The sequence below is a fragment of the Miniopterus natalensis genome, chromosome 7 (assembly GCF_054644295.1).
Source record: "Miniopterus natalensis isolate mMinNat1 chromosome 7, mMinNat1.hap1, whole genome shotgun sequence".
In the NCBI taxonomy this organism is placed as follows: Eukaryota; Metazoa; Chordata; class Mammalia; order Chiroptera; family Miniopteridae; genus Miniopterus; species Miniopterus natalensis.
The window spans coordinates 16135331-16149541 of NC_142087.1; the positions used below are offsets into that span (position 1 = coordinate 16135331).

Here is a 14211-nt window from a genome sequence, read left to right on the forward strand (position 1 = left end):
GCACCTATACAAGGAAGTACTACTCAGCAATGAAAAGGAATGAATTATTTACATGTGCAACAATCTGTAAGTTTCTCAAACACATTATGTTGGGTGAACAAAATCAATCTCAAAGTGTCACAGACTGTATGATTTCACTTATATCACATTCTGGAAATTATAAAATGAAGAGCAGATTGGCATTTGAGAGTGGTACAGCGAGGATGGGGTCACTATAAAGGCCTAGCCCAGGGAGACCTCTGTGGTCTGCATCCTGCCATGGTGGTGTGTACACAAATGTACACGTGAGGGATCAACATAGCAAAGAAGGGAATGTTACTAAATTCAGCTGTAAATGCCAATTTCATGGTCATTATAATGTAGACACTGATTATTCAGTTATTCAGAATTATAACAATGATAGTAGGGTGGTGGAATAGACTGTGTGCATGTGGGGCACGAGGTCAGGAGTGACAGAACCTTATGTCCCATCTTCCTTAGTGGATGGGCCATAAATCATGCCGAAGGGTGAGAAATCAAAATGAGAAATAGAAGCATGCTGTATGAGATGTGGCAGCAAAAGCTAAAATAATTAGTTAAAAGAGCTGAAAATGGTTGCTTCTGAGAGGCAAAAAATTGTGGGAGGTTAGGGAGACCCGGTTTTCACAAGCAGAACTTGTAGAACCAGTTGACTCTTCAATCGTGTGCATATGTAACTTTAATAAAGGTAGAAACCAACTCTAGGTAACTAGATTAACGTTGTAAGAGTTACACAAAAAAAGAATGCCCAGACTATTATTAACACTAGTAAGAGTTTTATAAGCTGCTGGTTGTAAGACTGCTGGTCAAAATCAATTAACATCCTAAAGAGTAGCCAAAACCCACTGAGAACAGTAATTGTGATTTTAAAAGATCCTATAAACTAGAAAGTGTCAAAGATAACTCTAATTAGAGATGCACAAGAACATTAATTTATGTGAATTGTGAATTGAAAGTCTTTTAAAAACCTAAGTAAATAGAGGTATATTATATCCATGGATGGGAAAACTCAATATTAATATATAAATTCGACACAATTATATAATAATTCTAAGAGGATTTTTCGTGAAACCCGACAAAGTCATTCTAAACTGCATTTGAGTCAAGACTAGCTCAAGAAGATTTTCCCAAAAGAAGTTCAAAATTATTATAAAGCTATCCTCGTTAAGACAGGGTTGTTCTGACAGAGAGATGGACAAGTAGCTCAATGCAACAGAAAGCTCATAAAGAAAATCGTATATGTACGGAAACTTGATATATGGCAAAGGTGGCAGTGTGGGTCACCGAGTGCTGGATAATTAGAATTCATCCTTGTGGAAGAAAAAGAACAACTGGTGGTTGCCAAATGGGAGGGGCCCGGGGGGCTGGGTGAAAAGGGTCAAGGGATTAAGAAGCACAAATTGGTAGTTACAAAATGGTTGTGGGGATGTAAAGTGCAGCTTAGGGAATATAATACAGTCAATAATATTGTAATTACTCTGAATGGTGCCAGGTGGGTATTAGAATTACTGGGGGATCACTGTGTAAATTATATAAGTGTCTAACCACTATGATGAACACCTGAAACTAATATAAAATAATACTGAATGTCAACTGTAATCGAAAAAGAAAAGATCCCTACCACCTATAATACACATAGACACAGGTACCAGAAAAACATGTCTAGGTCAGAGGCATAAATCAAAGAGCAAAACTTGATAAAAAATTTAAAGCTTATCTTTGTATAACAAAAGCTCCCAAATGATACCAACACTGTTGCTTATGGCCCAAACAAGAGGAACAAGAGGGACTCTCCCCAAAATGTGTGACAGCTCAGAGCTCTTAGAGTTCATGGCTTAGCCAAGGAAACAAAAATAGAATGTGTGTTGCCAAGGTGCACTAGCAGGACATTAAATAAAGTTTCAGTTCCATCTAGAGAAGCATCGATAGATTGTAGCATATCTTACAAGAAAAAACTGTAGAGCAGTAGGAAATTAATAAAATATAGCTATATATATCAACATTATTAAAACACACAAAACAGTGTTAAGCATAAAAATTAAGTTCCAGAATGTTGTATACAGTATAATAGCATTTATATAAAATTTAAAACATGTAAAGTTTCTTCTCTCCAATTGAGCCTTTTGGGGAAGGCAGGATGCAATGGATCACAGGGCAGGCAGGAGCTGTAGGAAAAATCATTCATTATTCATTTCACAAATATTTATTGAGCATCTGCTAAGTGACAGGCATTCTGCTTGGCCTGGGTTCATGGTGCAGATCAGAAATGAAGCCCCTAAAAACTACACTTCAGTGCTTCTTTCTGAGTTCTGAACTCTCTTCCACAGCCACATTCATCTTCACGGCTAGTCAGCTCCTGAAAGTCGCTTACATAAGATTTATTAGTTGATTTTGCCAATACTTCCTAATTCATCCCAAACATATATCATATAAAAACTAAAATAAATAGTAATTTATGGAGGGACTCTTTGGAGTTTGGGTCTCAAAGGTTTGACCTTCATCCCACTTGTACACCTTGGATCTCCCTCCTCTGAGGTCCCAAGGAATGTAATTTGAAAACCTTTGAACTCCAGGGCACTGAAAAATGCATGCGAGTTCAGAGCTCTTAGAATTCCAGGAGACGTCTGAAGAAAATAAGTGTTCACAAATGTTTCTGGAGGCTGGATCGCCACTGTGGGGACCATGTGACTTTGTGGGAGTGCCCTGGACTCCACTTGCCAGCCCCTGACAACAGCCCTGACATCCCTCCCTAAGGACTAAGGCCTGCCCCCAATTTACCTGTCGCAGGTCCCACCACCTGTGGACGTAGACGACCGTGAAACTGATCACCAGCAGCACCTTGAGGCCCAGGAGAAAAGCCACAAAGATAAGGGCAGTCATCTCTGTACCTAAATACCAGCGGGCACAAGGAGACATCAGCTGGGGCTCTGTGAGTTTACGTACCTCCTCCAATGTCATACTGCCAGGAAGTTTCAGAACCACTATTTGCATCCATTTCTACCTGATTCTAAGCCCATGTTCATTCCTCTACACTCAGCTTCTTCTTGGAAATAAGAGATGACCTTGATCTTTTAGCTTCACCTTGAAAGTGACTCAACAAATATTGATTTTGAGCACCTGTCACACACCAGCCAGTGTGCCAGCGTCTAGAGATACAAACCTCTAGAGGTATAAAGCTCAGCATCCTCAAAGCCGTGTAGTCATTTAAATTAACCTTTTATACAATCTTAGGAGGTTGGTATCATTAGCACCATTTATAGATTAATAAACTGAGGCTCTGAGAGGATAATTGACTTGGTTCCCTGAGTTTACAAAGCTATAATTACTGTAAATTAAACTTTAAAATAATTTTGTTGGAATTCAAATAATAATAGTAGCTGACATTTACTGCAGACATATATGTAGAGTTTATATATATTAATTCACTTAATCCTCATAAGGACTCTATTAGTTAGGAACCTTCATTTGACCCATCTACACTGCATTAGATTCTTCTCCAGATGAGTAAGCTGAAGCACAGAAAGGTTAAGTACCTGTACAAGAATTAAATGAAAAAGCCTGCTGTCATTAGAGCAGACATCATGGGGTTCACAGGGTAAGGCTGATAGACAAGTCTCTTCATATATAACCCAAAGACACTATTTTACCAAGAAATCGTTGCTAAAGGCCATCTCAGAATAACTGGTAAGTGAGCATCCCAAGCTGAGCTCTCGGGAATTTCCAAGGAGGTTGAGCTGGGAGATTGTCTCTCCTCAGAAATGAAAGAACCTTTCAGGATGGCCACATCTAAGGGAAGACACAGGCCAGAAGCCATTCTGGTTATTCAAGGACTCACAGACTCTTAAGTTGGGCAAGACTAACAATTACCCCCCCTCCCAATGCCTTCTGGAATCCGCTCAGGAGAGGGAGATGGCCCCGCTGCCCACAGGAGAAGAGGTCGGCTTACCTGGGCTTTCAATGGGCTTGTACGTGGCGTGGGCTGCTGGGAACAGTATGAGGTGGGCCCGGACGGGAGTCCGTGCCTCATGCTGCACCATACAGGTGAGCACCCTCTCAGACCCCTGCACGGACGCGTTCACCCATCGCAAGCTTTCCAGGGTGTAGGTCCCATCGCTATTCTGCCTGGATGTGGACCGCTCAGCTCCCTTGAATGCATCGCAGTTCTCCAGCCAGGTAAGATTCACACTTTGTGGATAGAATCTCCGCACATGGCAAGTAATGGCCGCCAAGTCCGAGACGGGTGAAGCCTGGGAAACTGTCACTGTAGGGGAAACTGACAGCCCAGAGAAAGCGGACAATTACTCTAGGAAGTCTACTGTGGGAGCCTGGGAGCTCCTCGAGGATGGGGTCATCTTCCAAGGGCCTGTCACAGAGGAGGATTTATGTGACAGATGCATGCGTAAGTCCATGCGTGATGAATGAGAGTGTGAATGCATGAGCGAACGCGTGCTTGGATGGATGCATGGATGGGTGGATGCATGCATGCATGGATGGGTGGGTGGTGGATAGGCGGATAGATGGGAAAGATGAAAGCCATCCTAATTGTTCCTCTCTTTTCCATTCTGGTCATTAAAGATGAAACGATGAAGTACGAATTCCATTTAAGAATCTATGAACCAGTTGACTAATCTATGACTTGGTAATGCTAAGATTTGAAGATTCATACACTCCAAATCTTTATGACTCAGATACTAAGGTTTTACATAAGAGAGAACATGGGTTAGGAGAGGTTAAGTAGCACACCTGTCACAACTTGCACAAGGTCACAAGTAGTTGGGATTATGTCAGAGACAGTATGTTTTACTATTATGTTATTCTGACACCCAAACTTTAAGGCTGTGGAATTTAAGATTCCTGGCTTCTGAAATTTTGATCTAATGACTTCCAGACTTTTTTCAACCAGACTTTCAGTTGTGCAAGAGAATGTATTCACAATGAGAAAAATTTGGAGGATTTTTAAATACTATACAACATGAAATGTTTCAGTACAATTCACAGGAGTACATAGCATGGTATAGTTCTAACAGTACACCAAGGGATGGGAGATACAGATTCTGGTCCCTGCACTGACACCGCAGCCAACTGCCAGACCTTGCATAAGTCACTTCCTTCCCCTCTATTTTCAAGACTCTTAAATTATGAAGTTGTCTGAGGTGAGATCAGCTCTCACGGGGCTAGTGACGACAGACTTCAGCTCTGAGTCTAGAGTAGAGAGAGTAATTCCTTGTGTTGTGCAGTTTGAAGGAACTAAGGGTATCTGACCCCAAAATATCCTTTCTCCATACTCAGCCCACTATTAAATTCCATCAATGATGATGCTAATGAGTGGGACAGCCACAGCAAGACATCATCCCCAAAGGTCACGATCTATCCTCAGTCTTTCCCCTTCAGCACACAAGCAGAAATTCATACCAAGCAAAGAGCAGGACCCCGAGAAGGAGAAAGCCAGGGCGAAGGCCTGGTGACTGGGGTGGTGCCGAGCGTCATGGGCTCTAGATGGTGGCAAGGACCAAGAAAAGGGTGGAGATGCTCAGACAGCGCACTGCAGCCACCAGCGAGTTCCCCTGGCCATCCGGTGCCCGCGGCAGTGTGAGAAGGTAGAGACTGGGCACAACTGATGGTAACTGCTTCCATCACTGCATGGCAGTGCTCGGGGTAGTGAGCATGCGTTACCTCATCCTATCAATCTCCACAAAACCAAAGGAGATAAACACAGAAAGCTACTTGGTATCAGAAAACAAAACAAAAAGCCCCATAGAAGGAACCTATGCAAAATCGGAGCTCAATTTCATTGAAATTGCCAAAAAGGAATTGGTTGAAACTTCACCCTGGAAAATATTTCAATAATAAAAAAAATAATTTTATTAACTTGTGTTAACACAACTCTTAGAAGGAGCAAGGGTTGGGAGTGTGAGGAAGTTGGCATAATTTTTTTTGCAAAATCATATAGTACAGCATCAACAAATCCTTCACTTTAAACTTCACACCCACAGCACAATCATTAACAGGAAATCTTGAACAATTACTCGAGTGCTCTGTCAGTTTTCACAGGGCCCCTTTTTAATCAATGTTCTCTCTGAGGTGCCCCCAGGACCATTGGAACCACAGATCTGTTTTGATTTTTCCACCTTTAAGCACTCCATGGCCTTGCCTGTGATCTCAGAAGTTCCCCAACATCGTTTGCATCAACTTTCTGAAATAACCTTTGCCAGGTCTCTGACTTCACTTAGCAGCGGCTGTGGATTCTGTGTGTGCAGTGTGGTCTGATGTTTGCCACAAGTCAATCAAGGCAAGACCCGCCTCCTGGAGCAGAGGGTTTCTGGGGCTCCACAAGCCTCCCCCCACCAGTCACCTCCCTCTGCCAGCTACTGTCTTAGCGCTTGGCAGTGGTGCTGGGTGGCGCCACTCCCCATTTCCAATGCCTGAAACGCCTCCCTGACTCTCTGCTCCAGGTTCCTTCATAACCTTGAAGCACCACCCAGCTCACCCAGGCCCATCCCAGCCTCCCCTCCTTTGTGGGGACAACCCTGAGAAATACTCTCCACAGTTCCTTAGAGAGTCCCCAGTGGTGCTGAGCCTCAGTCATCCATAGGGACACCCAGTTCACTACCTCCCCTTTTCTTGGGTGTCCGGCCCTCCGTGTCTCACTCCCCCCATCCCTCATTCCGCCTGCACCCAAGTCCTGGTTGCAGGCTCTGCTTTCAGGGGAACCCAAATAAAGACACCCACGAAGGCATTTCTGGGACAGGAAACCCAACCTGAGATGCACAGTGTTGAGCAAGGAAGGGTCTTGAGTGGGGGCTCATTTTATAAGTAATCAGTTCATTTGTGAATACTTGCATTTTCTATGATTTCTGCTTCTCTACCCAACTGTCCTAACTTCAGGGAATTGTATGATAAAAACTTAGTTCAGGAGGACACCCGAATGATCATTTTCCTATTTTACAGGCAAAGATACTGAGGCTGAGGGAATTCAAGCAACTAGCAGGAGATCCCACAGCTTGTAAGCAGCAGTGTTAGAAGCCAGAGTTCAGGTCAAATACCCCTCCCCCAGCTTTATACACTCAGGAAGCTGCCCCTACTTTGAACTTCAGCTTCCTTCTATAAACCACAAACTGGACAAACAGTACCAGGCAGTAAATAAGTAAATAAGTAAATAAGTCACCCCCACGAATGTGTTTTCTGACCACGTGCTGTGCTCATTTGAGGCGTTAGTATCAATAGTTTAATCCATGTAAAATGACGTGTTTACTTTCATGATAAGAGCTCACAAAGTAAAGAGAAAAATATTTTGTACACTTTAAAGTCCTATATACATGTAAGGAATTAATTTTACTGCTGTGCAACTTTGGACCACTCACTTGCCTTCTCTGGGCTTTACAGTTGTCATTAAGAATGGGATGATCATGAAGACATAACATCCTTCCAGGCATGATATGTTATGACCTCACTGAATTTACATACCTGTCAAGAATTGGTTCAGGCCAGAAAAATCGACTAAAAATACCAGATGAAAAATTAGGCTCTTATCCAGGTATGAGTAATGAGCAGAAGACATCATAGTCCCTTAAATTTAGAAGTTTAAAAGCCCTTTATTTCCTCTTCATATAAAATAATAATAAAATTAAATTTATGATTTATTCCTGAAAGGTATTTTGTCTCCATTATACAGATGAGATAACTGAGTTCTGAGGGGTGATGTGAATAGTAATAATAATAATAAATAACAACAAACAGTTGCTACTTCTGCATGGTTAATATGAGGAAGGCATGTCTTCAGCAGGCATCTTTGGATTGAATCTTTGCTATAAACAAGTGAGGGATGTGCCAATTTTCAGGTGAGGAAACTGAGGCTCAGAGACATCCACAACCCAACTAGCCCCGCTGAACAAAGAGAAACTCCTTACCACGGAGGTACTGGCTCAGATTGACAGCTTCCTGGAGAACCAGTTTCGACTCGAGATAGACGAGGCAGAAGACCTGGGAGAGCACATCATCAGCCTGCAGGGGGATGCGCACACTGCTGGTCACATTGTAGGTGTCTCCACTGAGGTGGACACTGGTCTGGGGATTCAGCAGCGTGTGGTTGTTTTTCACCCAGGTCACCGTGACCTGCTGTGTGGACAATCTGGTGGACATGTACATCAGCTGGATGCTTGTGCCCGGCTCAGATCGCTGAAGGGGGCCTTGCAAGGTGTGAAAGACCCCCCTACCTGCGAGAAGACATGTTCCTGTGAGAGGGCGCAAAGGTGCCCAAATCCCAGTGAGAACAAATCCTCAGCATCTCTACCAAGAAGCCTCGTTGGCTCCTTGTCATTGGGTTTAAAGATTACATTCTAAAACTGTGGGGAATGTCCGGCCCACAGGGCATACACAGCCTGCAAAATCATTTGGTCTGACCCTGCCAAGACCTCACCAAAGAGAAGCAGTTCCAGCCATCACATCAGGGGTGAGTTAATTAAATATTTGACCAAATATAGTAGGCTAACTTTTAAGTTGATAATTTTGTATGGCCCGCAAATGATGTTATAAATACCCTTGGCAGAAAAAAGGTTCCCCACTCCTGTTCTAAAAGGAGTTCATTTCTGAAGCTGATATCAGAAGCCAGCGGATGAAACTACAGGGGACCCCAGCAGTGAATGCTCTGCGGGCATCAGCCCAACATGAACGGAGGCACAGAGCTGGCAGTGCCTCAGGGTGGGGTGCTGAAGAATGGTTTTCTGGGCCAGGTTGGGCAGGTGTAGCTGCAAAGGTATGCTAACACCAAATGCCAGGAAAAGAAGTTGCCCTTCCCCGCCCGACCACAGGGCACTGGGAGCAGCTGCACGGGCAGGTCGGGTCGAGCGACGGTCTGGGGGCAACCTGGCGGCGGTGGGCCGCAGACGCTGCCTGCAGCAAGGACACGCCCGGAGGCGGGCTCAGAGCGAGGCCCTGCGGGGCGGGTCAGTGAAGACACAGCGTAACCCGCTCTGATCCGAAAGGACCAGTGCGCAGTTTTCATTCAAATCTGAATATCCCTCTGGGTGAACATTTTTCATATTTCCGTTTGTCAAGAAACTAGGGCCTGTAGAAATCGAATGGCGATAGAGACCATTCCCCCTTCCAGCGGGCAGAGGAGGCGCACTCTGGCCGGAGCGCTGGGCGCAGGTCGGGCCCCAGCGGGGAGGCCGCGCGGCACCGCCAGGCCCGCACCCGGCCCGCCGGCCCTCCCCGCCCGCTCCCGGCGGTTCGCGCGAGCTGCCGCCCACGCGGGGCTGGCGGGGGCTGGCGGGGGCTGGCGGGGGCTGGCGGGGGCTGGCGGGGCGGCCGACCGCAGCCTCCCCGGCTCCGCTCCCTCCGCCGCCGCGCCCCGCCGCCCGTGCCCGGCTCTCGCGCGCGGAGCGGGGACCGCCGCCCTCCGCGTTCGGTCTGAGCCGCTGGCGACAGCGCACCCTAGTGGACAGAGCCGTCGGAGGACGCAAAGGGTGCAATGGGCGAGACGGAGCGGGGACCCGGAGGCGGAGGGAGAAAGTGGGGTGGGGGGGAAGAGTGGGGCGGGGGGCAGAGCAAGGAGGAAGAGGAGGCGGACTGGGCAGGAGAGAGTGAGAACCTGGCACCGGCAGCCGCCCTGTCTGCCTCCAGAAACTCCCAGCGGAGCCAGTCTTGATTAAAAGCCTTCCTAGAAGGGACGTCGGCGCCTGCAGCGGAGTGTTAAAGCGGGCACTTGCCACCTGAAGAGAGCGTGGGATTGGGCAGGGGAAGCCCCGCGCCTCTCCCTGGCCGGGCGGGGGGGGAATGGGCTTCAGTGGTGAGTTTTTTCACCAGCCCAGGTGCCCTTCCTTCATGTTCACCCAGCACTGCCCTGAGTCCCTGACCGACCACTGTCTGCACCCCAGGCAGGTGGCCCGCGTTTTCAACCCTCACCCTCTCGGCCACGCTGCCCAGGGGGGCTGGGCGGCAGGCTACACCCACCTTTGCCCCCGTGGCGTGCCCGAACCCGCAGGGTGATGTTGGCCTGGACTGGGGGCTGATCATCCTGGACCACCCAGCAGGCAAACTCGGTCGCTGCCACCGTGGCCTCTGCCTGCAACGTGTGCTCCAGAGAGTAGGTCCCATCTGAGTTTCTCGTGGCCTGGGGGGACAACACGGTCTGGATGGTATGCCTGTTCTTCATCCAGGTGAGATGCAGGTGGGGGGGATAGAAGTAGCTGGCGAGGCAAGTGAGATTCACGCTCTGATGGGCGGTGTATGCCTCAGAGGGCTTGGCAGTAATCTTCACGGTGGGGACAACTAGACAGAGGAACAGAAAGAAACATCTGTTGACATCACACCTGCCCACATGTTTTTCTCTCCTAGGAACCAACCACAAGAAGTTCTCTCACTCTTTCATCAGTTATTTTTTTTAAAGAAATATTTTTTTTTCCTGTATGCTCAGTGTAAGGCAAATGGAGTCAGGTGTTAATAGTCATTAAATATGGGTAAGGCACATGGGTGTCTGGGATATTATTTTCTGTACGTTTGAAATACCTCGTATCATGAAGTATAATTTTAAGAATTACTAAAATAGCCCTGTCTGGTGTGACTCAGTGGCTGGAGTGCACCAAGGGGTCTTGGGTTTGATTCCTGGTCAAGGGCACATACCTCAGCTGCAGGTTCAGTCCTCAGCCCTGGTCCAGGCCTGTGCAGCTAGCAACCAATCCATGTCTCTCTCTCACATTGATGTTTCTCTCTCTCTCTCCTTCCCCCTCCACCCCTCCCTTCTACCCTCTCTAAAAAGCAATGGAAAAAATATTCTCCAGTGAGGATTTTAATAATAATAATTACTAAACTATAGTGCCCATGAGTATAGAGACTTAACTGTATCCGTTGTTGTATTCTCGGCACCTAGAAGAGTGCCTGGCCCATAGTCGATATTCATTTGCTGAATGAATTATAAGTATTTAAAATTAATAAATAATAACAATGATATTAATTGAACAAATATGTTTGCAATAGAAAGTTGGGCCAGATAATAATAATAAACATTCATAAACAACTTACTGTGTGCCAGGCACTATTCTAGGTGCTTTAGAAGGAATAAGTCATTTAATCCTCATGTGAAACTTGTGAGGTAGGTCTTCATTTTATTTCCATTCAAAGAAGAAATTGACACACACGGAGCTTAAGTAGCTTCCTCAACATCACACAAGCTGTGAAGTGGTGCAGGGGTTAGACCCAGAAGGTCAGCCTCTGGAAGCTGTGCCTTTACTGGCTATACTAGGTGACCAGCCGTGGCACTGAGGAACTCTGGCTGCCCATTAGTGAAATGGGGCTTCGGGTGGCAGATTTTGGAAACCAATACTGCTGGGAAAACAACTCCCCCTACCCTACTGCCCACTCACCTCGGAGCACTTGGGAGAGGTTCATGGTCTTACGCAGGGGCTCTGCCAGGTCCTTGTGGGTGACTTCACAGGTGATCTTTGATGAGACATCTTGGTGCACCAGTGTCACCCACACCTTACTGGTAACGGAGTAATTGCCTTTGTCGTCAGTCACCAGGTGCTGAGCTGAGGCTGGACGCTCATCCCTGTCCTTCATCCAGGTGACATTGAAATCCTGGGAGCTGAAGGCCCCAGCGGTGCAGTTGAAAGGCACTGAATTTCCAGGGGCTGCCCTCTGAGCCGGGCCTATCAGTGTGATGAAGGGCTGCCCAGCTACGAAAAAGAGCATTTATCTGCACACCGACAGCAGGACACATCCAGCTCTCAACAGTCTGTCAGAGGCGCCTCTGCTGTCAGGCCCTGTGGACCTACTGTGCACCGTGTGTGGTTCTAGCCCCGGGGATCATATAGACAGATGATAACAAGTAAACAAGCAAATATATAATTGCAAATGGGGCTCAATGAATTAAGGGGAACCCAAAGAGTACAGAGAGAGAAAGTGCTGTGAGGAATAATTCTAGAAGAGTAGGAGGAAGATTGCCAAGGGAGGTGACATTTTGAGCTGAAACTGAGGAATGGATAGGAGCCAGCATGAGAAGGGTCAGGAAAATAACATTCTAGAAAGTGGGGAGCATAGGTGAGGATACCTAGGGCAGGGAGAGCTTGAAAAACTGAGAGGTCTGGAGGATTTCAGCATTGTGGGCGGAGGTACACATGGAGAAGATGCTTGTGGGACGTGGTGATGGTGACGTTCTTGATCCTGTTCTGATGGGAAGCCATGGGAAATCTTAAGCAGAGGGGCAAGGTGATCTTGTTATGTTTTAGAAGAAAACTGGGGTTGCTGTGTGGAGAATGGGCAGGAGGGTGGCATTTGGGAGCAGGGAGGCCAACAAGGAGGCTGTGGCAGACATCAGGTGAGGCGATGGTGCTTGGACTGGGATCCTGAGAAATGGAGGGACCCAAGATACATTTGGGAGATAGAGCCAACAGGAATTGGTGATAGGCTGGGTAAGAGATAAGAAACACATGAATTATAGATAAGTGACTCCCAGGTTTTTCTCTTGAGCATCTGTGTGGATGGTGGTGCTAGTTTTCGAGAGGGAGAAAGCTGGACCAAGTTGGAATGGGAGAGGCGTGGTGTGGAATCAGGATTTCCATTTTGGACATAAGTGTGAACTCAAGGATCACCAGAGGCAAGGATAGCTGGCCCTTCTCTTCCTCCAGGTGTCTCCTGAGGCCTCGATGGGCATCCATCCTCGCTTGCTCGCCTCCAGGGATGGGGAGCTCTCTCCACCTGAGGCAGCTTCCTCCATCCTCACAAAGCCAGGACTGTGACAAAGTATTTCTGCTTCTAACCTAGGATCTGTCTCCTAGAGTCATCCCAGGAACTAGACTCTTCCCTCTCCCCTCAGGACAATCTGCAGAGAGCTGAGAGCCAAGACCTCTCCAAGTCTTCACTGCATCCCTTGAGCCCCTGCTCTGAGCCAGTATGTCAGTTGGGTGCTGGAGACACAGAGGTGGGTCAGACAGGACCCCTGCTCCCAGGAGCATCTGCTCAGGTATGTGTGGAAAGAGGCAAGTAAACCAGTAATGATAACACAAGGGTGACTGGTGATGGAAGGAAGCTCCGGGGCCATAGGAGCATGTCCTCTTAGCAGTGAGCTCTGGGACCTTCTGCATAGTGCTCTCTTCTGAGTAAACCCTAATGATAATTATCACTCCATCCGTGCAGTGCACCCTGTGGTTTATAAAACACTATCAGGTGTGCGAGCTCATCTGTAGCCATATCCCAACTGAGGAATGCTGGTGTCATCCCCACTCTCCAGAAGAAGAAACAGAGGCTCAGAGAGTTTTAGTGACTGGCTCAAGATCACACAGCCTATTGGTGGCTAAGGAGGGGTACTAAGCCGGTCTATCGGACTATGGGTCCAGCACTCTTCCCACAACGCCAGAGGTTCTGTCACTCAGGGGTTCGTCTCTCCCTCTGTCTTTCCCGCCCTCACACCCTCTCTAACTTAGACCTGGTGGTCACCCAGACCAGAGCTGACATAGAAGAAACTGGGTGGGAGGTGGGGTCCTCTTTACTCTCTGATCACTACCCCTAGCCCCTCATCCTCGTGTCACAGCTTCCTCTTCCTGACCCCCAGACTCCCATCATCTCTGTTTCCCACAGGGTCCATACTGAGGAAAAGATGCAAAACAGCACCCTGGGAGGCAGGTGCACGGCTCAGCCTGGTCCTCAGTCCCCCTTGCCTCCCCTCACAACACGAGGTGGCTAGATCTGGTATCTTCGAAGCCTCCCTAACTGATCTGAGGATTCCTGCTGGCAGCACTCAGAACTCACCTGTGAGTCCCAGCAGAAGAGTGGGCAGGAGGGAGCCCAGGGCCTGCCCAAGTGTGGCAGTCATGGCAGGAGGCTCACAGCGTCGCTGGTCTGTGCTGGGCACCAACCTCCAGAAGTGTGGCTCTCTACATGAGCCCAGAAACCACTGCCTGCTCTCCTGGGTAGGGCCTGGGTAGGGCCTGCGCCTCCCAAGCACCCACCCATCCCCAGCCTGGAGCAGCAGTGGGAGCCACAATGAGAGAAGTGGTTGCTGTGGCCCAGGCTTCCTTCCAAACCCCAAACCCTCAGGTCTGAGGTCTCCAGCTGGGGAGGCACCTGCTGCCTTGGGCCTGGGTGCTGACTCTTTCATGCCAGGCCAGCCAGAGCAGGAAGGCCCTGGCTCCCCTCACCTCCTGCCCTGGCTCCCTTTGTCTCCTGCTGCAGAGTTCCCTCTGAGGTAGTGATTGAAGG

General features: G+C 47.8%; 1 protein-coding gene across 1 annotated transcript; it reads right to left on the reverse strand.

The window, feature by feature from the left end:
- Positions 1 to 650: 650 nt before the first annotated feature.
- On the reverse strand, positions 651 to 13825 carry LOC107539329 (signal-regulatory protein beta-1-like). Its single transcript, XM_087818571.1, has 7 exons — positions 13762 to 13825; positions 11379 to 11690; positions 9970 to 10287; positions 7926 to 8231; positions 3965 to 4291; positions 2797 to 2906; positions 651 to 2183 (listed from the first exon to the last, which is right to left on the reverse strand). The coding sequence occupies exons 1-7, from the start codon at positions 13823 to 13825 to the stop codon at positions 2166 to 2168; spliced, it is 1455 nt and encodes a 484-aa protein (XP_087674697.1). The 3' UTR covers positions 651 to 2165.
- Positions 13826 to 14211: the final 386 nt, after the last annotated feature.